At 40.8% G+C, this 27109-nt stretch overlaps 1 protein-coding gene across 2 annotated transcripts in view; it reads right to left on the bottom strand.

Annotated features, from left to right (window-relative positions):
- Window positions 1-27109, bottom strand: part of KLHDC1 (kelch domain containing 1) — a 31575-nt gene that overhangs the window by 2749 nt on the left and 1717 nt on the right. Inside the window, exons 1-10 of one of the 2 annotated variants that reach the window (XM_082057751.1) lie at window positions 25488-25979; window positions 21415-21485; window positions 19188-19305; window positions 18282-18400; window positions 16346-16424; window positions 15541-15624; window positions 13532-13615; window positions 7683-7741; window positions 3419-3531; window positions 2625-2697 (exon numbers count right to left, since the gene is read on the bottom strand). In XM_082057751.1, coding sequence (XP_081913877.1) covers window positions 2625-2697; window positions 3419-3531; window positions 7683-7741; window positions 13532-13615; window positions 15541-15624; window positions 16346-16424; window positions 18282-18400; window positions 19188-19305; window positions 21415-21485; window positions 25488-25589 — 902 coding nt within the window. In that variant the 5' untranslated portion in view covers window positions 25590-25979. Of the gene's footprint in view, window positions 1-2624; window positions 2698-3418; window positions 3532-7682; window positions 7742-13531; window positions 13616-15540; window positions 15625-16345; window positions 16425-18281; window positions 18401-19187; window positions 19306-21414; window positions 21486-25487; window positions 25980-27109 lie in introns of those variants that run through there. The other variant, XM_082057752.1, reaches the window with a different exon arrangement.

The following is a 27109-nucleotide window of genomic DNA, read 5'->3' as shown; positions in this document are numbered from 1 at the left end:
TCTGCTACTTCAGCAGCTACACCTTGCTCGGTTTTTTATTACTGGTAGATTTTGCCATGATTTTTCTGCTGGTGTATCAGCGAACGTCACAAGATGATCATCACCACAGAGCTCTGGCCCTTTACATCCACTTCAAAACAATCCGCGCCACTACAACTTTCATGCAAAAACAATAAAAATAAATCACCATTCTCACTTTCTTACTCCATTCACATCAGGAATTATTCACCGCTCTCCTCAGGCTAAACTGTAATCCCACCTTTTCTCCTCCTCGTACCTGTGCATAGATCTGTGCCTTATCTGCTTTAGGGAAAGTCTGGCCTGGCGTTGATGGGCGCGGAACTCTGGGGAGCCTTTCCTGCCTTCACTTGTTGCCATCCTAGCTCGCAACCTGAGGCTTTTTTTGTCTACAGGCTGCCAGAGTTTATTGTCCTCTCACAGCTGCTCTAACTTAGCACCTAAACATTCTAACAAAGCACGTTATTCAAATCATACAGATGCTGGATTGATGTCACCACAGCTCTTCTAACTACAACAACGACATGGGCATGAAAACAGCAGGAATGGAGAGGTTAAGCAGGCAATTTGTTCTCTGTTTTAATATGGCATGCAGCACAACTGGTGGACAGAAAGAAGAAAAATATCGTCTAGCAACACAGAATCACAGAATAACCTGGAAGACATTTTTTTAGAAATTACTAAACATGCAGGAAATTATTCTCTACAGAATTTAAGGAACGAATCGATTTTGCAGAGCGTCAGGAAAATACACTAATGCATGTGTCATATACCATATAATATTATAAAATACAAATAAGTACACATCTATATTCTTGCCAGAGCATTTTAAGTCCTGCTGTAAAGTCATATTAGCGATAGAACTGACTTAAAGCTTTCTCAGCTGCGGAGATACTGCAGTAATCCCGTGTGAGCACAATTATGCTACAACTAAGTACTTAACACTTAAACTAATTCAATATTTACACAGGCTTTTGGTACGGCTCCGTTTACCCACGTTTCCAGGTCTTCCTGAAATGTGTGTATATATATATATATATATATATGTATCTATTTTGTTGTTGTTGTTTTTAAGGGAGGGAGGTGTTTTAGGTCATTGAAAGCCAACCAGGCTGCATCTTCAGATGGTGGAGAAGAACCGTAAGACATGTTTGGACTTGAGGGACCTCTGAGAGTCTTGGCAGCAAAAATCTGTCTTTATAGGAGGGTCTGGGCTGCGTGTGCAGCAAATTTCTCAGTGTCACCCTCAGGAACCCTCTTTGGCACAGGTTCCAAACATCCAGCTCTACCACCATCTCAGGCACAAACCTTAGTCCAGCTTAACTGCAGAGTAAAGCTGAGCTGCAGCTCCCTAGGCTGGAGTTAAAGCCCTTCCTGATCCTTTTACATGATGCACCAGTAAAAATAATTACACAAGGCGAGGCAGCTCGCTTCAGCAGGTAACTTTTATGAGACCTTCCGTGTAAGGAACTGAACATGAAGACAAACATGATCTTTGAATGCAAATTGTCATTTAAGGCAGTTGCTTCATGTATCAGTTCACTGATTGTAAAAGGAAAATACTCTGTGAAGCTACGGCCTATTTGGACTTGAAAGAGTTTGAAATTTAAGACAGCAGAAAATTTGGTCTAATGGTGCTGTTATATTTAAAGAGCCACCCTAGAATAGGATAAAACAGGAAGAAAATTAATTGAGGTGAAGATATTTCAGTAATAGCAACCAGAACATAAGGCAGGAAGCAGGCAAGTGCCAGACCAGAATTGGACACTACGCTAAAACTTACTATCTACAGCAAATCAATAGTATTTATGTTATAAATACAGAGAATGCTTCAAACACTGTTTAAAAACAGAAATAAGTCTGTGCTCTGATACAGCAAGCGCCTGTTTTCAACGGCACCTTCTGCTTCAGAACATGAAACTTGAAATAATCTTGTATCTTTTTGTAGTCTTAAACTAGAGAGGGAAGGGGAACAGAGCCTGGAAGAGACAAGTTGTTGCCAGTATGAACAACATGTCCTAGAACTTGGTCCTTTTTAGTTGGCAGTTAAGTCCTCAAAATAACAAAACTCCAGAGTCACTTAATGTGCTGTTTAGTACGAAATTAAGATTTGCAAAACTGTGATCACAATTAGTTACTTCTGCTCAGGTAAAAACCCAGCCAAACAAGGTCTTTTATTATACTTTTGAAGTCTGAAAGGTCCATCAACATTTTCATGGTTGTCTCCCCTGTATTTCTAATAATGTTTTGACATTAATAAACTTTTATTATTCTCATAGGTTATTAATTCCTCAAAAGTTATGTGATATATATTTTCTTATATAAAATCAATTTGGCTGTAGAACAGCAGGTTAGTTGGACACCCAGATCCTTCATCACAAAAAGGTCTTTTAATGCAAGCAAGCATCAGCTATAACAAATATAGAAAGTAATAATGCTGTATCAAGTATGAAGGAATACAAGTTAGTAAAGCAAACTATTAAATACTGCATTAATTTTCTAAAAAAGCCCCTTATAATGTAGTTTAAAAATACTGATCGATAATTTAAAATTACTTAATTTATTAAAATGCCTAAATTTCAGCAAGCAGGAGCTATTTTGTGTACCTAGGCCTACTCTTGGGCAAATGGGTGAGTTGTTTCCAGCCATTTGTTGTAACGCTGTGAATCCAGCCATCACCTGCAATAGAAGAACACACATTAGTACTTGTTCTTGGGACAAAGTCTCACCTTTTTTATTTAGACAAAAAGCTCTGTGCTCTAAGAGCACATTATAGTAAGATAACAGTCAAGTCATTGCTACATTAACTTGCATCTCGTCAGCCTTCGTAATGTAACTTCACCATTCAGTCACAGAAAGTTCACTGCATTAAAATCTGGAATGAAAATACACTTATTTTTTTCTTTTGGATATATTGAGAAAAATCACACCCCCCCCCAGCAGACTATACCTGTCACACTCTAAATATTTTCCACTAATTTCACATCTTTTCATGAAAATAAGTTGCCTTTTCTAGAAAAGTAACTCGGTATAAGACTATCCTGCTTCCTAGTTAACATTTTGTAGCTGTGATTTGTTATTAATCCAAAAATCCACATTATGTTGGCATTATTATTTGCATCTTCTTCCTGCACCCCTTGTTCATATTGAAAAGCATGAGACTCTGGCCTTTACTCTCGCAGATGATAGTTTGAAGATTTATTATCATACATTCGCACTGTACTACACAACGTGCTCTTATATTTTAATAAAAATAATAAGATATCTAGAGAAATATTCAAGCAACATGAACATTTTGTAACGAGATTCAGGTCTAAGTAGTTTGATAAAGACAAATGTGCACGCTACACAAGGTTAGTACTGCAGTGTACCATAGAATTACAATCTCTGAATTACTTACTTAGAGGGACATTATCAGAACTTAGTCCACCAAAGAGAAAAAGTCTGTCATCTCCTATGGGAGTCAACGTGTGCCAGGATCGATCTTTCGGTTTCTCTCCGCTGATATTAATTCTTGGTGAAACAAATAAACAAAAACAATTTGTCAAAGAATGCTGAAAATTAACCTGCCAGAAAATGTAACAGTTAATTTACTTTGTCCTAGAACAAGCTTGGATATTTTCCCAGTGAAAACGCTGCACTTACACAACTTGAATTCACTTTGGAGCGGTGATCAAATCTAAACAAAGTCATTCCTGGCAGTAACTGTTCTCTGAACAATCAATTATGTAAATATGGAACCAGCTGAAGGCACTGGGGACAGCAAAGAAAGGACTATAAATTCAAATAAACTGTACAGAACGTGTATGTAAACGGACTCTGTTATTTGAGATAAAATGGAATGAATCCTGAGGGGCTACAGTCTCTCTGCTCCCAGGAAAATGATCTTCAATGGCACAGGGATTGTGGCTTTACCTTTTATCCAAAAGTTATTATCTCTTCAACCATTGTGCCCTTTAACACTTTGAGATACACTTTAATAAAAAATTGAGTTCCTAAGTACATAACAGCTGCAGGTTTCCTATTCCAAAAATCTGCTCGTGTTACAAAAAGAAGAGTTTTCTTCCAGATGTTATCCATGGGTTTCATTTTAGCTGCACAGTTAGATATGCTTGAGATGAGAATGTGAACAGCAAAGCACCTGAACATAAGGGATTATCTATAGTGGGTGTCTCAGGAGGATCCCAAGAGAAGGGACCTCCAGAGGGCACCAGCCCACCTACTATCCTGATACTAACTCAGCAGAGAGGCAACTTCTCTTGTAAAGCCCTTAACCACATAGAATCCAGGACACCACACACCCGGTACACCCTCCTTTTGGAAAGATGATGCAAAAAGCAGGTGAAAACACCTGTAAACTCTCTTGCAGGGTCAGAATCTTAGTTGGAGACTGTCCAGAGTGGGTCAGAAAGGAATGGCCAGTCCAGGTAGGCTGGATCTCAAAGAAAGTTACTTTTTCTTCCCCTCCGCTTCACTAGTGAGTGTAATACACACAGATGGGCTCAATCTGCAATGTGCAGAGACAGTCACCTGCATTTCCTTTATAATCAGTGAAGAGAAACAGGTCCTTGAAAAGCACAATCTGTGATTTCCGCTCCATGTCTCCCCTGGCAGCAGCTGTGCCTGTTTCTCTTCACTGAGCGCTTCTGGGGTGAGGAATTCAGGCGGTTCGGTTACAGGGATTTCACTACTGGTGACTGCAGTTCTGCAGCTGGGAGCAAAGGCTGCAGCATCGCAGCTAATTAAACAGCGACTGCAAAACCGCCCCGCGAAATTTGGCGCCCAAGTTGAAGCCAAGTCGCAATGTTTGAGTGCGGGCTCTGCACAACTCTTGTATAAGATGCTTCCAAAATTGGTAAAAGAGGCAGACTGTGCTGAGATATAACGGGCTTTGATGGTTAGAAAAATATACCAGGTACTGACGGGTGATAACGTTTCAATCTTTCACGCTCCTGATACAAGAAGTTATCACAGTAACAGAAATAACATAACATCGGACTTTTTTAATAAGAGGTCAGTGGAGCTCAGGGAAGGCAAGATAACTCCTGGGTAGTGGCAACCAAAATAAATATTGTGATCTCATATTAGAAGATATTCCTGGATTAATAGGTTAATATTAAGCAATTCCTTAAGGAATTGCATAGAGTCAAATAAGAAAAAGAATTTGATGTGACTGGTTAATGAGAAGCCACGAGGCTTTAAACAAAATCATCACTGCATTTGGAGTTTTTCTTTTAGGAGAGGATGCCTGATAAGTTAATTTGGATGCAGGACTGTCCACCCCAAGTCCTCTTTGCTTGGAGATCTGGACTTTACGGAACTTCAGACACCTGCAGGTGACTTGTCTTGGTCAGCAGCATTCAGCCCAACTTTTCAATCTGTATTAAATCCCCGAGTCTCATTTGGTGATCACTCACATGGGCAACTTCTCTGCAGCTGCAGAGTGGCCGAGATAATTCTGTTCTCGAGATCAGAAAGGTCACATCCTGCTCGGTTTTTAATTCATGATCAGATCAGAAATTTCAGTAGAAAGGAATCTGAAGCTATAGCGTAAGGAAAGGTTCCTCACAAGAAATACCGAGAGGAGAAAATAACTCAGTCTGACAGCAAACAAGTCAGAAGGAATTTCCCCACCTGTGAAATGCTGGAATGACTCCAGCGCTTTTCAGAGGCAGTTTGCAGTTGGAAATGGGTTGTCTGATTAGAACTGCTCAAAACTATTGCTGGTACTCAAAGGACAGAGAGTTATTTTCTTTACTTCACACTCTTAAGACATAACTTTATTGGTCTCAGCAGCATTTCTTTGCTATATAAATTTCAGGTAAAACCAAACCAGCCTGTTTATCTACTCTGTCTTATTTTACCATGTTTGTGTGTGGAATCACAGGACTCAGGGGACCACGTTCTTTATATTTGACATGATCCCTACAAATGCCCCATTTCTAATACAGCCACTACTACTGATTTTAGGAGAGGAACTGTGTAGACAAAAATAATTTTCCAAACAATCTGTGCAAGGACAGACTGTAAATTAGAATAAAAACGATATTGTCCTGAAAGACACACTGGGTTTTGCACCTCTTATAATTAGAAGATAAAAATCACACTATAGAGGTATTGTAAGTGTGTGCATGCTGGTAGGTGGCCTGGAAATATGAGATGGTTTTACCAGAGCAGATAATTAATAAATTGTTTGGAGAAAACATCATCTAGCCCTAGGAAAGTAGCCTTTTTTTTTCCCTCCTGACAATGGCTCATCTAAATTCTGCCATCTATGATAGTCTCCATTATATTTCTCAGGTTTCCATAAGTCACTTTAGTAACAGTGTTCAGGCTTTTGAAGCTTCCTCAAGTCCAGTCTTTAATTAATTACCACTCTAGATATGAATTAAGATGAACATTTGACTCCTGCAAGGTGCCACACAGCAGCAGACGCTCTGCAAAGACTCTCTATTCCTCATCTCTTCAATCTCATTTTTAGTCTCTCTTAAATCTCTTGTTTCAGTCTCTCAGAGACTCCTTGCAGAGGTGCTATGGATCAGCTGGATAGGAGGCTCCTAAATGTATAATGATCAGAGTCAATACTAAATCACAGGTATGATTTAGTAGCTCAGGTGAGCTGTTCTTGGATTGCAATATATTAATAGAAACAACTGCGTATTGGAACAATCTTTAGCTTTTTGGAATGGCTCCATTTACTGTTATCATCCTCAGCCTAAGGATGCGTTTGTGTGCACGTACGGAAAAATCAGCCTCTTCTATTCAGGTCAAGAACAGAAAATACTTTAAAAACTTCAAGATTAGCTTTACATATGCCAAACAAAAGGGGTCACTGGCTGACGAGGACGTGGACAAAACTTTGACACTGACACTTCTCCTTCAGGGCTTGAAGTTCCTCTCATTGACGTGTCATTCAACTGTCACAGGTCTTTTTAAAGGAATATAAAGCAACTGCTTATGCAACAACAACAAAGCAATAATCTGAATAATGAATCCACTCAGAGGTAAAGTTCACAGTCTCAGGGGGACAACGCTATCATTTAGGTAAAGCATTGCTAATTTTGAAACACTCAGCAAAGAAAGAGGGGAATTAAATTGAGTAGTTAATCCTAAGTGCTAATTAAAGAAATCTTCCAAGTGTTTTTGAGAGGACGCTGTGGGACTTCCTTGTCCATCAGGGTGGATGGAGGATTCTCTGCTCCCTCTCCTCGCTCTGGGCTCAGAGAACACACTTGGTGCGGGATCAGATGGGTCATGCTTTTTACTTGATTAAAAAAAGAAACACTTAATATGCTTATCTTGGAAGAGGGGGAGATATTTCCTCATTCTGTACCACAATGAGCCAGATCTAGACAGTAAAAACAGTATTCAGAGAGACACCAAAACTAAAACTCCATATGGACAAATGTAGCCGGACTTGAAAGTGAAGATGTTAAATCACTACATGCTGTGTTTAAAATAGCATCATCAATGCTTGGGTGCAGAACAGAAAAAGCTTAGTAACCACTATCGAATTAAATTAAATTGAAACACAACCTAACAGCTGTTCAAATAGTCCCCAAACTCCCATTCTCCTCTCGGAAAAGCTACAAAATTAGCACTGGAACTACAATATGTTTCAATATGCTACATTGGACTTTTCAGTGTTATGGAGAGAAACCCACCTTCCAGACCAGGTCCAAGTGTCTAAATTCAGGCAGTGCAAATCGTTCATCCTAGTTTGCTAAAACAAAGAAATAAAAGCCCAGTTGTGTTATATTAAGCAAACAATGAGCAAAATATTTCAGCAAGGCCCTTCCAGGACAGAATATTCCAAGTAACAATTATTTTGAAGAAAACTCTACCCATGTGCCTTAAAACAGCATTTCTTCTCAAAAACCCCATGCAACCCTCAGAAAATTACCTGTCGGGAATATTTACAGTAATGCAACTGCACTATGGGACCTATTTTAGCTTTTACTAGTGAAGAACTATGTGATATTCAGTTCCTGCCAATGTATTTCTTTTTCATGCATAGAATTCATGGTAGGTAATTGCAGAAGGTATAATTCTCTACGTCGAGTTTCCTCTCGTTATTTTTCTTTGCATTCTGATCAGAACTATGCATCCTCCTGCCTGGTCACTTATTCCTTGAAATATTCTCGTAGGTACTGGACTCAGTACACGACATCCCACAACAAGTTCATCACACCTGTGTTTTCCTCTCCTTTCCGGAAGGCAAACCCTTTCACAACGTCATTACTTGCAACAACAAGGTTTTATGACCCTTTAGCATTTGCCATAAAAATAATAAAATGTGTCAACAAGAACAATGGGAAATCAATACATTTGCGTATCTGCCTGTGTTCTGAGATGAAGAAAGCCATTGCCTTAGAAATATAAAGGGGGGAGAGAATATAAGAAAGAATTTCTTTGCTTTAGATTGCAGCAATATTTTCAATGCCTCGCGACACACTTGATGGATATTTGTGATTCCCCTGGGTGCTACAAAACAATTTCTGAGAAGTAGGGAAATATATCTTGCCTTACCTTCCAATTTCTTTTCTCCTAAGGTAGTCCCGAGATCTATTAGAATAAGCCTTTCTCCAGCTTGCAGATCCTTTGAGGCAGAAACTAGACTTGTCATTTAAGTCAGAATAGAGTAGTTTTACCCCTGAGAACTGAGCCAGTGAGTGAGTTTGAGACTTCCAGAGCTGTCCATCAGAGCTATGGAAAATCTCAGGGGGTATTTCAGGTTTTCAGGATAGCTGTGGCCTCCTCTTACCAAGCCCTTTTCTGTCCTGGGGAGAGAACGGTAACGAGCATTTTGGAAACGCCTTCAGAGAGGCCAACAGGCTAAAGAAAAGCAGAATGCGAAGGCTTTTGGGCATTGTCTGAGAAACTTTATCCCCGCAAGAGGGTGAATATAACAATAACGTGCGGTCCAGCTGACCGCTGGCGGAACAGATCTGTCTTGCATGACAAGTCTATTGAGTTTCCTGCTCCTTCAGGTGGCTTTGGAACGGGATGAAGAACAGATTACACAAGCAGAAAGCAGAATGGAATTACTGACTGTCTTCTGCTGTACCTGTACACTTGGGGGTAGGGAGCGGAAAAAGCAACATCCCGGCCTCTAGACCTGAAAATATGTAATCATCTTGGAATAACACAGTTCCATACAGAGGACTTCTATTAAAGAAAGGGAAGAAAGTCACTGTTATGCTGGAAATTAAGGTTTCAAGAAGATGCTGTTCAAGACTTCCCCGCTGACTTTCCTTTCCTAGGCATTAGGTAGAAGATGGAGTAGTTCTCAGTTTCTTGGTCCCTGGGAAATCAATGTATTACAATCTTTACATTCTCATGATTCAACAGATTGACAGATGCGTAATTACATCAACCTCATTTTGAATTCAAAACACAGCATGAGTTGGACATTTATGTCTAAGATTCAGTCCTTTATCACAGCTTTAATAAATGAAAACGCCTTTCTACCCGACCCTTATTTGCAAAACTATAAAGCACACAGATTATTATATCATCACTTGCCACAGGCAAAGTTTTCTTGCAGTTCCTCATCTATTTCTAAATACTACCTACTATATTTAATCATTTAGCTGACAGTCCTAAAATGATTCTTAATTGGCTTAAAAGCATCAAGCCTCATAAGAGGGTTTGCATTTCCCTTTGCGCTACTCCTTCAACATCCCACTTATCTACAGCATGTTCATTTATTTGCAGCCCAGTAAACATTAACTTTGTCTCAGGATTAGCTTTCTTTCTAGCATGATGAAAGGTGTAAGGGTGATATATTTACAGCTCACTGCTGTTTCAGTAAACTCTATGCAGCTCTCCCATTTGAGATTTACAGGCGAGCAGCAATTACAGCTCAAATCTTTGTAAGAGAAGGACTGCGGCTCAGTGTATCTTCCGATTTTCAGTGCCAGAAAGGAGACCAGGAAATATAAACATGCATTAAGAGCCGCTGGAAAGACTTTGTTTTATTACTTCATCATTCCTCACAGGAAAACTTTCCACTTAAATGACACATGAGACTTGCATCAACTTCTGGACTAACTCTCCTTCCTTCCCACTTTCTCCCGTTTCTGTTGTTTTGGGGCTTACCTGGAGGAACAGAATCCACATAACACTTCTGAGCCTGTTTGCAAATGATTCCTGGTACAACTGATTTTGATCATCATCACCATCATCTTCTTTTACCAGTTCTAGCTCCAAGTTTGGAAAAAGGTGCCCTTTCCTCCCAGAAAGATGAATAGCAGAAGCCTCATGACATTCCTGGCCCTTTCTGGTTCCTTGTAGAGCCTTTTCCCTGGGAAGATTTGTATTATGGTGAACTAGAAGGAGAAGGAGGAGCAGAGCAACCCCGTATTTGCTCCTTTATTTACGGAGAAAAGCAAGACTTCATCCTTTGGGGAGGAGTTACTCCCATTGTCAGGAAATTTAGGGTTTTTTTTCCTGATGTCTTTAGCCTTCCTTTCCTGTTTCATGTCTTATGTTAATTCCTCAAGCCCCACTAAATGCTCCCCTAACTTTTATAAGTTTCTATTTACTTCTAGGATAGAAAGCGAATCAATATTAATGACTAAAGTGAAAATTACACTTGCTGCTCTCCCACAAAATGAAATACATCTTTCCAAAATTTAACTTTTCTCTGACATTGTTCCCAAGCAGTTTCACTGAAATTTAGCAAATGGTTATTAAGGAAGCTGGTGCTACCTGAGGAAGAGAAAAACCTTTTCAGATCAGAGCCCTGTATTTCTGAATAGTCAAAGTTAAATAGAAGCCAGAGGGCACGTCCTCTCAGGGCACATCTAATCATGCGACAGCACAGGGGAGAAATGACAAGCGAGCTCCAGCTACTAATAATTTCACTTGCAAAGGCTGGCTTGAGTTCTAAAACAGTTCATTTGCAACAGGCACAGCGCAACAGCCCTCCCTAGCTCAGACACAACGCCATTTGATTCTCTCTGCGCCACGCAGAGACAGCCCTCGCTAAACAAAAAAGCCAGAGGGAGCAAAGCTCTGAAGGCCGAGGAAGTGTTCAGAAATAAAGGGTCGGCCAGAAGGTCCTGAACTGCGTGTTTACTTCTTGACATCTGAATTTCTTTCCCTCGCACGTCTGCGGGGCTGCTAAATGAGGAGCAGCACTCAGGTCAGCAAGAGTTCGTTTATGCAGCAGACACGAAAGAGCGAGTTCATAGCAGAGGTACAGGACTCGGCCTGGCACAGCTCACCCTGACACCCAAGATTCAAGTAACATTCGATACTTTTGCAATCTTTTCTAATATCCCTTTATTTCCTTAGTTATTTCCAAACCTACAGCTCTGGCACAGCTACAGTGTGCGGTTCCCTCAGGCAGAGCTGGGGCTTTAGCAACAATTCTACGGGGTATGAGCCCGTACGAAAGGCCACATCACACAGAATAAACAGGATCGATCGTGGTGACTTTCTTTTCTGATCGCTCTGAAGAGCTATTTAGGTAAAAACTTTTCCTGCAGCTGTGGGAGGCGATTCAACCTGAAAAACTGGCTGGGCATTGTGTGGCCATTGCGGACCTGCCTCTGTGTGTGTCTGGTTTCTGTCTGAGCGAGCAGGAGTAAGAGTTTTGTAACACTGCAGCACAGATTTACAGCATGAAAAACAGTGGAAAGGGAACACAGCGCAGTTTTACACGGTTTTATTTGCAAGTACTTGAGAATGCAGGGCAGCTTTCCAAGATGAAGTTGGCGTATGTTCAGCGTAGGGCATCTCCAACCAACAGTTAATTCCTTCTCTTTCATATAACAAAACTATAGGAACACAGCACTGGGGGCTTTCAAAAGCTGCTTCACTGTTACTTTTCATAGTCATAGAGATATAAAATCTCTTCAGCGGAATATGATTAAAGACTCTAAATTAGGTGTAGGTAAAAAAAGCCTTAAATTTAAAAAAAATCTGGAGGAGTACACAGTAACCTGGGTTTTTTTAACTTGCTTTACAGAATCTGTTTCTCACATTCCTGATAAACTCCAGATCATACAGAGACCTTTAAAAGTATTATCTTCTCTCTGCTTTTGCAACAGTTTAAAAAGGGCTGGTACGCTTTCCAGCTGATAACAAAACTATCCTTGCAAACAATATCCAAGCCACAGGGGAGCCTGCATTAGTTAAGACTACTTACTACCATCCTTGTTTTCAGGCATAAGACAGGAATATGGTTTTTGTATTGGATTGCTGCCTCGGGCTTAAATTCTTACATTAATCATTCAGCAGAGAAGAACTGATAAGAAAATCTCCTCTGACTGGTACTAAAAAAATTCAGTGTGTTGCTGAGAGGTTTTAATATCTCCTTGCTGGTTGTGCCTTCACGTTTGTTAGGCATGACCGGGGGGGATGGCTAAGATCTTTTTTTAAGTTAAAAAAAGGTAGGAAGAGTTAAGATTATACAGCAAGAATCTCACCTTGCTTTAAATATGCACTAACTGCATCCTATACAGACAGTTCTTTGTTACCTAAGGGACAAGAGATTTAAGTTTCTTCCACAGTACTATTAAATAGTCTTGGATCAACTATCAAGAGAGCAAATCCAAGCGGTACTCTGGTGGTAAAGAGCTTATATAGGATGCACAGAATGAAGCTGCTAACAGCAATCTGCCCGTGTGCTTCAGGTATTCTGTACCGAGGGCATCCTGACGGCTGAGACTGCAAAACTGGCATTGAGAGGGCAGAGGAGAGGCTGAACGGGAGGGAACGGGCTGCGCTGTCAGGTAACGCGCTGCACGGCCGGTACCAGCCTCAACGTACACAGGCTAATACCTTTGTATCCACACGTCGTATTTCAGTCACTTACGGGCAAAAAATGACAGCAGTTTCAATTATTAAGCCAACTGCAGTCCATTATTTCCTGCCCTTCATGTTGCAACTGTAAATATAAAATCCTGTAACCCAACAGCTGTTGTGAAGTTCACTTTCCCAGAAGGTAAACACCAGGGTATGAGATGTGTATGTGAGTGTTCTTACACACCTCCTCTTTCCTCAGCGGTGGGGGGGAGCACGAGCTAAAACCCCAGTTATATTTACTACTTCCTAGCGTTTCATCAAGTCAAAGGGGGGAAAAAAGCCAGCGGGTTTGATGTATAAATCTGCTACGCGGTGGCAAACACACAGTGCCGACATCTCATCATTTATTTAAACCCGGTCTATCAGTAGGCTTGCTTTGGCTCCGCTCTCAAAGAACCATCTCCTAGAGATGTTCTGCACACATCAGCCACCTCTGTTGATCTATAAACATTTGCATTTACCATGCAGACATCTGGTTTTTCCCCTTTTGGGCCAATGTTTCTTTTATCATTATTACTACAGACAAAAAGACTCTGGTTTTTGTAAGGCAGAGAGGGATGAAAAGAGGCATCCTGGATTCAATGCCCCTAACAAACAGGTTGGATTTTTTTCTACTACAAAGTAATCTGCTACAAAAAAACACAGCTGCCAAGAAAATAATATTACTGCCAATAAAATGTTTTAATTCAACACTAACCAGCACTCGTCCTCCAAAGATGTAACCTTTATTTCCCAGCACAGCACATGTATGAGCTGCTCGAGGCTGAGGTGGATCTCCACCCTGAAATAAAACAACAAAATAAGATCGTTCAGAACAATCACCAAAGCAGCAGCCAAGGAGAGCGGCAAGACAGCAACACAGAGATCGCAAAGGTCAGGCCAACGTGCATCAATATGCAGACAAAACTGCAATTCTAAAAGGAAATCATTTGTAGTCATGTCCAAGATACTGCAGACATTTGAAAATACACATACTTGCCAAGGACAGCTTTGACTGGGTTCCCTCAGTAGCTAATATTTAATATATTCCCTCTTGGTCTGATTTACCATTGCTTTACTTAGAGATAAATTAATTGAATTTCACTTAATTCCTAAGCATAGAATTACAGTAACGTGCAAGTTATTGTTGGTATCTCTTGTGCAGCTCTATTTTCCAAAGTGTGAACCATGAGGAACAGGTACTAAAAATCTCTGGAAATCAGACATTAAATTTTAATGCTACTTCCAATAGCCACATGCCAAAAAGTCTTCCCTGTGTAAATGAGAAATAAAGACAGCAAAATTGGCTTTTACTTTTCAATGGTAATTTCAGGTTTTTTCCATTTAATTTTATAGGAATTCTAGAATATCCTATAAAGACCATAAAATGGTGTCAGACTACAATATACTCCTCCTACTAAGTTCTTATGTAAAATCACCAGGATTTTATAAAGCCTTATACTAAACTATCATATTAATATCAATAAATAGAAGTGTGTGCATTAATTTACTGCAAAAGCAAGTATAAATGCTGTTTTAGAGGATGATTAAAATAACGTATTTGCTGAAGAATATCTGATCTGTTTACCCTAACAATGTAGCATGACTGGGAGATATTTGTTTAATGGATTTTTTTAACATTAACCCTTGCAGAGAATAGAACTCTATACACACAAAGCTCGAAACAATGAGTGTACAACCCTCACATACTAAACATGTAATTTTACTTCAGAAAGGATAACTGAAGGCCTAAATTCGCAATAGAGTGAGTTTATTACCCCTCCCCTGCCTTATTTAAACGTGTGACAGCTGAAGGGTGAACCCAGAGTCTGGATCTACAGATCACTCTTGTTCTTGCGGCCCAGTATGTGATCCTTCACACTGACCCATCAGCTTTAGGAAAAGGGGCGGAGGTGGAACAAGAAGTCCGGGGGCAGTTTAATCTTTTTTATCTCTGATAGTTTATCTATGTTGCACATTAATTATATACAGATGCAGTCAAGCAAATGGGCTTCATATCAAAACAGTTCAGTTTGTTAACCTCAGTTTGGCAACACTAAAACCAGTCCTGTGTTTGTACCACCTTCGTTAGGCGTTAACCCAGCTGGCCTGGGTTAACAGCTGTGCTCCAGCCATGAAACTCTTCCAGAGCCAAAGCCCAGGCAAGGCCTACAAGGATACCCCAAAATCAGCGTAATCGCCATAATCCAGTTCTGCAGGAGCCAATGTGCTGCGTGAGGAGCCACCAAAACACCCCCTGTGCCCTGCTACTCAGCACCACTCTGCTGTGCCCACTAAATGCTTCTCTGGAGAAGCCCAGTGCTGTGTTTACCCAGGAACAGAGACACTCATTTTGTATTCCCAGCAGTTGTCTTAAAGCTTGAGCACAAAGCTTTATCTCAAAACTATCCCCTCGATACAGAATACTGTATCATCTTCTAAAGCATCCAGATTTCTTGTGCCTCTCTGAAGCTTATGGGATTTTTCGCATCAGAACCACATTACAGAAAAACCACCCGTCTAATAACACCCTGTGGGGAAACAAATTCATATCAGTTCTGAATCTTCCACACTGCAGATGCACTGAGCATCCTCCTGTTTAACATTATAAGCAATACTAAGAGTATTCAAATGACTTTTTCCAATATCAATTTCTAGAGCACAATAACGCTTCAAAATGCAGTAAAATCACAACTGTGTCAAAAGATAAGGCTAAAAACCACTCACTCTGATTGCTGGTTGAGACCAAGTTTGTGTGGTTGTATCAAAAACATGAACATCGTTATGCCATCCCCAGAATATCTGTCCTTCCTAGAAAAGAAGTTCAAAAATTAAGCTTGTTTTATTTGAAAATCTTTGTGCTATTAAATGATACAACCCCAGAAGTGATCTATCAAAAGAGAAAATACAGAAATTTATTAAAAGAAACATATGCTAATGTTTTTAATAATGAGGCAGCAGCTCAGGTCTAGTTGAAGGTCGACAGCATTTAGGAATGGACAGGAATTAATTTCTGTCACTAAATGCTCTAATTAGTCTCCTCTCTATTAGCTGTAAGAAATCATTATGAGAAACTATCTAATGCAGGCATCTTAAAGCAATGGCATTTGCTCTGGATAACAAATCGAAGCAATTCGCTGGCAGTATTTGTCAGTTAGACTTGTGACGTTATAAATTGTCTACTGTTACTTCGAGGAAATAAATTCTACAGTTTTCTGTGAGTTTCATATTTAAAATATGTCTTCAAATGTAAAATACTGCCTTTGTTCCTGCTTTGACAGCATTTTGTTTCATTGTGCTCAAAGACTAGCGCTGGGTACTTGGAACACCCTGAACACCCAGCGCTCCCAACATGCAGTACCTGAAATTTCAGATTCAAGTAGAAGATTTTGATTTGCGTTTCTGCTAAATTCTACAAATAAAAGAAAACGAAAATCCTAACAGATTTTCTTGCCTACTGAGTATAGTATAAAAGGTCGTGTTTTGACAATCAGGAAGGACAAATCCCTCTGAATTGTGACAAATCTCTTACCCAAAATGCATCATGGACATCAAAACAATCACTCAGTTCATTGTGCTTCCTACAGCCATAGCCACCAAAATATATTAGCCTACAAGAACAACAAAAAATAAGTTCAGTGACCTGCTTTGGATATCACATTCAAATGAATAAGCCGTAACAATTAATTTCAAATTTTAGTTTACCTACAGTACTACTAACAATATAAACAGCTTAAAATATTTCATATTGCACCTGATTATGTAGCAAACCTTACCAATATTAATGTAATTACTGTTACTCTCCTCAAGAAGCCTGCCAGGAATCCACAGAAGGAGGGAGGTTCAGGATCCCTCCAAGTCCCTGTTCTCTGTTTCTCCGTCTACAAGCTTATCACAGTCACATCTTCACGCACGAGTCTCAGAATGACACGGAACACACAAGACAGTGAAATGCCTCCACTTCTGCTACCACTCCTACCCTTTTCCATTGAAATTCCTATTTCTTAGCCTTCTGTATACATTTTTTTTCACAACAAATGCTCCCAAAGTTCAGCCCAGGGACTGCTTGGGACCTACAATGTCTTTCTCAAGCTTATAAAGAGATTTTTTTTACTGAACATATGGCATTGCAAGTATCGTTACACACCTCCCAGCCTAATATTCCACCCATGAAATGGCCATCCATAAGTAAGGCTTCCTAAAGTTTTGTTTAACTTCAACATTTGAGGAGATTTGGCATAGTTGTTAGTGATCTCGGGAGAAGGCAATTTAGGAAATGATGGGATGGTGAAGGTCACTCCAGACTGACATTCCTAGGGAAACAGAGTTACGGAAAGCATTGTGCAACACACCAACACATCCTGATCTGCAAACTCACAGCTTGTAAAACGTTACAGTAAACTCCTGCCAAGGTGCATAGCTTGTCCCCAAATACTTGTGTTACATGAAACAGTTACACTCTGCCACCTAAAATAGGTCATTTCTCAGTATGTGGATTATATGATACTCAGAATAATTTAGTTCTGAATAGTGTTAACAGCTACAGAGTTGTTCAAATATCTGTAATTTCATATGTCTTGCAGTTAGGTTAGAATTACAAAGGCAAGATATAGTACCGAGAGGCGTTATGCAGTATATGCAAAACCTCTTTAGATGCAGAGTCCAGAAACGGAGAAATCGTTTACATTTTATAGTGTTCACTGTATATCTCAGAATCATCTTGGTTGGAAAAGACCCTCAAGATGATGGAGTCCAACCGTTAACCTAGTGCTGCCAAGTCCACCTCTAACCCATGCCCCTGAGAACCTCATCTCTGCGTCTTTTAACCATATTCTTATTTACAACGACTTCTATAACAAATCACTGACGTGTCACTTTGACCACATATGCCACAATATCCAGACACTTTCCATAATAAACACAAAATCTGAAGTATTCATTTTTAGCTAAGTATTTTTTCTAAATACACTCAGGAACTTTTACAACACAAATATCCAGGCTGACTTGGTTCTTAGGAAACAAAGATACTCACTAAAATGCCTTTGTCATTGTCAGCATTTGTAGGCTATTAAAACCCTTGAAAATATACTAAATATATTTTATTGCATGTAATAATGCAATGCTTACATAATGTAACAAAAACTTGTAATTTTTACGCTGATTTTTACCATGTGTTACAATTAAAACCATAAGTAATAGATGCATAATAATATTTATCTCAAGTCTCAAAGCATTTCAGAAACTTTCACTAAATTTCCCAACCCTTTCCTCACGTGCGTTTATACTCACCATTAATTCAGCTCACATGTGAGAAAACTCGGGTAGAAAGTTGTTAGGAGAGTTACACAAAATCCCACAGCAAGTCAAGCTAAGAATTAGAGTTTCCTGAATCCCAAACCTGTGTTCTCTTCACTTTCTAGTACTTCCTCTCTGCAATTAACACATATTAAATATTTTTAATGTGTTACCTGTCCTTATACACCCAGCAGGAAAGCTTGTCACGTGGTGTAGGAGGTTGACCTTTAAAATTTGTAATTTTTTTCCACCTATAGGTTCCATTTTTTGTTCGCAAATTAACATAATACAGCTTAAAAGAAAAAAATTACAACATTTTCAGTATAAATGATGTCGAAGAATCCAGCACAAATCACCAGCAAAAAGAACAGCCCACCACCCTCAGAACACACTATTGACAGTGGCGTTTACAATATGCAGCAACGTATGGGAAGAAGGTGATACACACCAACAACACAAAAAGTTCTGTTCTATTGGCAGAGGTGTCAGTAGCTTTGCCTAAACCACGTAAAAACCAACCAGGCTTGTGAACCCTAAACTGAGATGTGGTTACGGGCCCCATTTCAGTGAGTTTCTAATCAGGACTGAGCTCAGACTTCATTTAAACTAAACGATAAACCAGCTCATTTCCTCTACTTTGCTACTCCAGCCTTCAATTAGAAGGAAAACTGACATCTATATTTTATGTAAGAAAGGTAATCACTGTCAAAGAGCAAAAATAAAGTGGTATTTCTGGGATCAGTTTCAATTACGGCTGGCAACATATTAAAAAATAATACGCAATTGGGGAAGCACTGTCAGTTTTCAGAAATAAATGGAGTTTTATGCAACTGGACTCATTCTGAAGCTCGTAATGGGTCTCATTCTGAAGCTACAACTCAGTGACAACTACCAGGAAAAGAATATCCAGAGTTGAACATTAAAACTAAAACTAAAGGTTTTGTCAGTTTAAAAATGAACTTTTTCTACAAAAATAAACTTCTCTTCAATTCAAACACAAAGTACACCAGACAAAACAGTAAGATCAGCATTGTTATTCATTCAAATACAATATATGATGAAAGAAAATAATACAATACCCGATTGCTGTATCCTTTATCATCAAATCCACCAAAAATGTACAGCTTCCCGTTGATGCTCGCCCCGCAGCTCCCCGACATGGAGGTCGGTAACTCTCCTTCCATTAGGTGCATTGTCCTGCAATTTAGCACATACATTAAGTCTTAAAATGCGCTTTCAAACCTGCTAAAAATAACAAAACCAAACCAGATGTAGAAATAATTTTTAGACTTAAAGCTAAAAATACAGTTTTGGCCATAACTAGCACTGATATATGAAGTCAGGCTCCTGTGGTGTAAGAGAACTTTCAAATGAATCTTGTGCATATGTTGATAAACCATCTTAATCTCTCTGAAGGTGAAGCCCATATTAAAAGGGCATTAGTAGAGCTGAAACATTAATTATTCAAAACCTGGAAATGCTGTTAACGCCAACAACTCCTAAAATGAAAATGTGGTATTGCTATCATTTTACAAATGGAAAACTGAGGCAGAAGTAGAAATAAATATCAGAAGTACTAATTTTAGTACCCAATATGCCACTCCTAAAGCTGTATCTTGCACTGTATTTAGCATGATTTTTAAAAATCTTCAATAATGCAAATTTTAGCCATGAGATCTCTGTTGTTCAGCAGCAGTTCCTGGCCTTTTCCTTGCTGTTCTCACTTAAAAAACAAGGAACCCCCTGTGATGCCAATTCTAATATCACAAAATCTCAAGCACTACACAACTACCTGATGAAATTATTTCTGCCGAAGCCACGAGGCTGAGCGTTAGGCCAAGAATCCACATCAAACTCAGCTTCCCTAGGCTCTCAAATTTTAGTTCTCTCTGCTAGGTCCAGTATCACCACACACAGGCAATTCAATTTATTCCATCTACGTCAGCCACCTTCACTGTCTATTGCTGAAGAAAAGGATTCTCACAGCTTTGAGTATCCCAACCGAAAAGAACTAGAGGCAGCTGTTCAAAGGAAAAACTCTTTATGTGCTAAATCACAAGATGTCAATGGTACGTGTGTGGTCCCTGTGGAAAACAGCACTTGCTAAAGGCTGCTCAGGGCGCTGGTTCCAGACACCTTTGTCCTGGCTGGTGCCCCAGGCCAGCCCACCTTCCCTGGCCCTGCTCTGGATGGGACAACTGCCTGGGCTGTAAACCAAATGAGATCAGAACGGATCCAGGTTAAAAATAACCCTGCAAAGAAACAAAAGTTATATTTAACCCAGATCACTTTTCCTGATCCAATTTCCTGTGTGATCATATAAACAGCTGTAGCAGCATAACCGACATAGGGACATCGGGATGAAAAACAAGAGAGTTGCTTTGGCCAGTACTTTCAAGAACAGAAAAAGGACAGCAACCCACAGTCCGAGTGAGGGTTCAATTTTTTTATTTTTTAGGGTTTTTTTTTAAAAAAAACTTGCTAGGACTTCACACTAAGCATATGCAAAAACGTTGTTATCAAAGTCAGTGACTTGACCGCACAGATGTGGAATTTCATCCCTCCTGTAAAACCCTTTCCCGGTCCAGCCCTCCCCTTCTTCCTCCATTTCCAATTGTTGCTCTCACTACAGGGATGTAATGAACCTCTTGAATATGGGTATGTGAGAAACATATAAACACGTGGGAGACTAGAAAGACAGCTGGCAGAAAACACATCTAAGCCCAAATGGATACGACTTTACCAAACTGACCTTATTTATTGTAATAGGAACCACTGGAAAACTTTAAAAAGCGGTGTTGTTATCTCTCCCCACATCCAATATGTGAATGCAATGAATGCAAAATGTAAATATTAAATTGCTAGTGATGTGCAAGATATGGTTAGTTAGGAGTTATTTATGCAAGTATACTCAGAACACAGTTAAGTAATAACAAAAAATTTCTAATTATAACTATCCAGTGTTTAAATATTCATTTAAACATAAAAGTTGATGTATGGAGAATGAAGCCAAAACAAATGTCCAAACAAAACACACTTGTTTTAACAACAGAGCCTGAAGCCGACCATTTCAAACAGCCTCTTGAAAAAAAACAATTATACTTAAGGAATTAATGTGTTTCCTAGAGTTAATTTGTAAGTACATATGTCTGTTCTTCAGTCTTTACATGAAACATCTGCTATTTAAACCTCAGGGAACACGACCAGTAAGTAACTCATGTAACCAAAGTCTTCTCACCACAGCTAATTGTAGTCTATGCAAGGATTAACTTCATACATAAAATAAATATGAATTATGCAACTTACCATAACCCGCTATCCATTTCATAGATCCAGAGCTCATCATTAGGCAAATAAACTTCATTTTCTTCAATTGACTAAAACCAAAAAAAATTTGCAAATGTTAAATCAATTATGCATTATACACCACACGTTTAAAACTAAATACCAAACCATGTTACTTAGCAACATGGAATAATCTTAAGGAGATGATCTACCAGAGCATAAGTCATATCCCAACATTATTGTTCTCATCATTATGTTTAAACAGGCAGCTCAATAATGCTAATATTTTACATTTTATACCAGAAGTTTAAAAAAAATATGTTTTTCATTTTTTGAAGCTATTAAAAATACTCCGTTAGGCATTTCCTGATGTCATTGAGCTTCGCTGATTGTTAATAGCATCTTTAGTCACTCATTTGAAGGGTGAAGATGATAAAAAAATGTTTGTTGTATCAGAAGTAGGGATAGAAGTGTTCCAGTATTCAAAAAGCAATGAATATAATACAATAGCCAATTTCTAAAATTAAGAAAATAGCACAGGCGAACAATTAAGTCATTAGGAAACACACAGAACTGCTACTAACAAGAAGCACAATGGCATCATAACATGATCATGGATTTAAAAAACCCAAAAATCTTAAAAGAGACTGTCAAAGGTGCCTCCCCCCTCTATTAAAATGCTGTTAATAAAGGAAGTATTTTATTCAGTCACTGATGTGATCACTTTGAGCAAATTTTGCTGTACTGTGAGCCTTCACACCTCCAAATACAGAACAAAGATGAGCAGCAAAGTATTAATGCTCTTCTTTGGGGCTTTCTGCAGCGTTAAGGAAAAACGGTTCTCCTTCACTTGAAGGGTTTTCTCCTTAATCCATAAACCCTTTTTATCTTTTCCAGAAACTGAGATTTTGCCAGGTTGTGTAGAAGGGTAAAGAACCCAAAAACTAAACAGGAAGTCAGAAAAAAAGTACTAATTTTAAAAATAAAGCACTGCATTCCTCAGGTCTACTCATTAAAGGCAGAGATTTACCAACGTAATGAGTTGCCAGGAAAGATGCGTAAAAGCATAAACCCGACCAGATCTGGAGCTTCTGAATGGAAACTTGTTATGTTTTGCTTTAGGAGATACTTTTAACGAGGTGGCAATTCTTGGCATAATGGAAAAATACAGAGAAAAGTATAACTGCAAAGCACAAAAAGAACAGTTACTTGCAGCAACTGAAGAAACTTGAAAGAACAAGATGTCAGATATAAAAGATCTTAACCTATGCCATAAGTTGAAGGGGAAAATTAATTCCTCTGTGAAAAATAGATAAGTGAAGACTTCCAAACAGAGGCCATATATGGAAGAAAAATAAATTGGGAAATGACAATGAGGAAGAATAACAAACAGGAGAAGGAAGGCCGAAAGAACGCAATTGCAGCACTCAGGCTGAGTAACAATTACATCATTAATTGTTGTCTTAGCATTAGACAGAAATGAAAGACTGAGGTAACAAGCAGTCAGTAAATTAAAAAAAAAATCAAAATGAAATCAACACGAGCAAAAAAAGTTAAAAACAAAACCGAAAGTTAATTATTAACTGTTCAGTTACTGATATTGATCACTTGCCTTTAAATGATACTTTATTTTTACCTTCTCATTTTGAACGGTGCCAACCAGGCACATACACACTGTGGTGGGGACAGTTTATCCTGCCAGATGCCTTTCGCAAGGTGGGCTCTGCTGGCCGCTTTCGCAAAGCACAGAAGTTTACTCAGTTTAATCCACATGCAACAGTGATCAGAGCCTGAGCGTTTGCTACAGAACCAGCCCTGAGCAAATACACTGACGCCAAAAATAAGTTAGCAGGGCGGTAGTCCACCAATGTGTAAAATATGATTTACCTGTCTAAAGAGCTGCTTAAAGAGTAACAATGATTTTGATAATACTCTCCATAAATAAATATGTAAAACTACTAAAAATGTTTGCAAAGTTGATCTGCTAAACTGAATATACATTGTCCTTTTTGAATGTGTCATGAACCCAGGAGCCCTTATTAGAAAACCTTTGAAAACACTGTGCTAGCCTGTCCAGCCTTCATTTCTAAAGACCAAAGCATAAGAACTACTGACTGTTATCAGTGATTTAGGTATTGCATAGTTATATTATGGACTTTAAGGCCAGAAAATGACACTAAATCTTCCTGTACGTCACAGGTGGCTCGCATTATTTAAATACATGCTTATTCTACAGCTGACTAACTTCTTGACACTACAAAATATATATTCAAAGCCTTACATGACTTGCAGTCACAAGGAACACTGCCTATCAAAGAGCCCCCAAGGGGAAGAAAAGCTGTGGGAGCAGTTTGCTGGTCCCAAGGGCTCCCCAATTCCATTCCAGTTTGGTACTGGGCAAGCCCGGCCATGCAGGAGGCTGGAAAGAGCATGTCAGAAGAACCCCGGCAGTGAAACCGGCTGCCTGGCTTCCTACCGCAGCCAGGGCTTGTATTTCAACACACAGTATCTGTATTTTTAGTATTTCTGCAGTCACCAGCAGCACAACCTTTTCCAGGTCAAATGAATCAAGCTCAGGAGCAGAACTCAAATACCGCAAGCTGCCCAGCTCTATTCTGCCTTTTAAGTCCAATGTTTTTACTTATAAAAAGAGCATTCCCGTTTCCAGAAAACAAACTATAATGTGAAGAGACAACCAGCCACCAGTACCTGAGAGCTCTGGAAATGTCCTTCCCACTGCTATTGCACACACTTATAACATAAAATGTGTTTGCAAACTGAAAGCCAGGAGTTCCCAAATAGGCTTGAATACAGAAGGACAAGCTGCGCATATGTCAAAGCTTACCTTAGTCATTGAAAAAGACAGAATATGATATATCATAGAGTCATATTGGTTGGAAAAGACCCTCAAGATCAATAAGTCCAACCATTAACTCAACACTGTCAACTCCACCTCTACCCCATGTCCCTGAGAACCTCATGTCCATCTGTCCAGCCCTCCAGGGATGGTGACTCCAGCACTGCCCTGGGCAGCCTGTTCCAATGCCCCACAGCCCTTTGGGGAAGAAATTGTTCCCCAGATCCAACCTCAGCCTCCCCTGGTGCAACTTGAGGCCGCTTCCTCTCGTCCTGTCACTTGTTACCTGGAAGAAAAGAGACCGACCCCACCTCCTTTCAGATAGAAATATGTTTTCAACCCGATCAAGACCAGCAGTAATACCAAGCACAGCGACTTTCACATTTTAAGGCCAAAATGCACAGACACTGTGGATAAAATGAACTGACTGTAGTATCATTAATTTAGTATCATTCATAGCTCTGGATGAATTCAGTACAAGAGATAAGAGTCACAAGGATTCACTTATGCCAGAACTAGAACTGATCTTTCAATGGAAAAAAAAAGCAGATGTGCTCTCTTTTGAAGTGACAGAACCACTTTGAGGGAGGAAAACACACTGCACGCAACACACAGCTACTAATAAGCAAAAAATGCAGCGACTCAGGAACTAGCACGCGAATTACACACCGGAAAAACTGCAAATTATAGTCGTCACCCCACAGAGGAAGGGAAACAAGAGCAGCATTCCTAGAACACAGGGGAACCACGCGTTTGTTGGAAAGGGGAAACAAACCGGCTCCACCGGCCCTTCCACCACACGTGCAGTGTGATGGAGGCAGCTGCGAACAGAAAAGGGGGCGGCCATGGGTTAAGGGGCATGTATGCTTAGAGGGGACAGCAAGCAGCCGCTCACCCGTCCCTTCCCGCCCGTCACCTCAGCGCCGCCCCGACCCCGCTCCGCCATTTAAAACGCCCGCCCCTGCCCGGCAGCCAATCAGCGCCCGCGCTGAGGTGACCCGCGCTCCGCTCCGGGCCGCCGAGGGGCTGCACCAGCTGAGGGGGCGGTTGGGGCAGACATGGCGGCGGGGGAGGCCCCTCGCTCCGCTTCCCGCCCGCCCTGGGGCCCCTCAGCCCGGCTCTCCCCGCCCGCCAGCGCGCCGCTCCGCTTCTCGCGTCCCCCCTCCCGCCCCCCTCGGCTTCTCTCCCCCGCTCGTCCTCACCCCCAGCGCCCTCCGGCCGCCTCCTCCCGCCTTACCACGTATCCCCCCCACACGTAGAGAAAGTTCCCGTCCACCACGGCGCAGTGGCCGCTGCGCTCCTCGGCCACGCAGAACTGCTCCGCGGAGTCTGCCGCCATCTTGGGAGGAGGAGGAGGAGGAAGCGGCTCGCCTGCCTCAGTGCTCGCGTCCCGCCACCGCCTCCTCCGGGAGAGGCTGCGGCTCTCCGCCGGGCGCTCCCCTCAGGCGGACGGGAAGCGAGGAGGGTCCAAAGTGTGGGGCGTCACCCTCCCCTCAGCGCAGGGGCCATGGCGGGCGCTGCCGCCGCGCTTTCCCCGCCGCGCGCGGGGCCCGGGGGTCGCTCCGCGGCCGGAGCCGCCGGGCGGGGTTTGGGGGCGGTGCGGTGCCCCCGGGCCTCCCGGTGCCCCCGACGCTGCAGCCGCACGGAGGTGGCGTGTGGGTGCAGCGCTTTGCTACGTTCGTCCTTGCGCTGCTGCGGGAAGGGGCCGTGGGAGGGCGGGCAGAGTCCCGCCGTGGGTCGGGACACTGAGGCACAGTGAGCGTTACGGTGTGAGGTTTAAGGCTTAATAAACACGTAGAAGCCTGTGGATGAAAAGTGCGAAAGGTGGGAAAAAAATCACTGAGAATAAAATTCCTAAAGACAACCCCAGTGCAAGAATGGAAGGACAAGCTGGGTCTGTAGAGAGATCTACATGGGAGGTGCTGTGAGAACCACAGCAGAACTCTCTGGGGGGTGAGACAAGTTACGCTCCTGCCAGAAACAGCGGCTATGAAATAGCTGGTATTAATTAAAACACTTGTACAGGGCTTCAAACTGTTGACCCCAGAGAAAATTACCCTGTAACTGCTGTCCCCAAGCCCCCAGCCTGGGAGCAGACGAAGCAAGAAGCTACAGGGAATACTCAAGTAGATCCCAGAGGTGCAGGTAACTCACCTCCCATCATGTCCCAAACTACACACTTCTGATTATTTGAGGGATCTCCCCTCCCTGTTAACCACACCATTATATAGTTTTTCCTCTGTGTTGGCCTGCCCTTAAACAGGAGGCTGGGAAAAGCAATAGCCTCTTACACTCTTAGAGCAACAACCTGTTGAGTTCCAGCTGAACTGTGGATCCAGCTGGAGTGAATGGGATTCAAAATCAAACAAGTACAACTCTTAAGAAAGAGTGGTAAAGTAGAGCTTGTGAGAAATGAGCCCTTTAACATCTTGTGGAAGGACCCCAAAAAGGAATTGTAAAGATTTTCTTGTGAAAGCAGGACATGTATTAATATTTCGTCTATGGGATCCAGAAGTGAAGATGTTAACTATTCCTGTCAATAACTGCTAATATTAAAATAAAGAAATGTAATGATGGTTAATGGTTAAAACATAGGAATAAGCATTTGGAAGAGTTAAGAAAACCATGGGCAACAGATAAACTCTATTTATAGATCTATAGGTCAGGCAGAACTACAGTGTGATGTCTCAAGCTCAGGAACAGTGCAAAGCCCATGGTTTTGCCAGCGGAGCAGTGATAGACATCAAAATGAGATATTATACTTGTTGCACTCAGTGTTACAACACAGTGCCATCAATTCACCTTTTGCCATCTAATCATAAACCATTAGGCTGCTCTCAAGCCACATGTGCTGGGACC

Source organism: Streptopelia decaocto (assembly GCF_964273445.1).
Source record: "Streptopelia decaocto genome assembly, chromosome: 7".
Classification (NCBI taxonomy): domain Eukaryota; kingdom Metazoa; phylum Chordata; class Aves; order Columbiformes; family Columbidae; genus Streptopelia; species Streptopelia decaocto.
The sequence above is the reverse complement of the archived record's forward strand: the minus strand, read 5'-3'. Positions and strand labels throughout refer to the sequence as shown.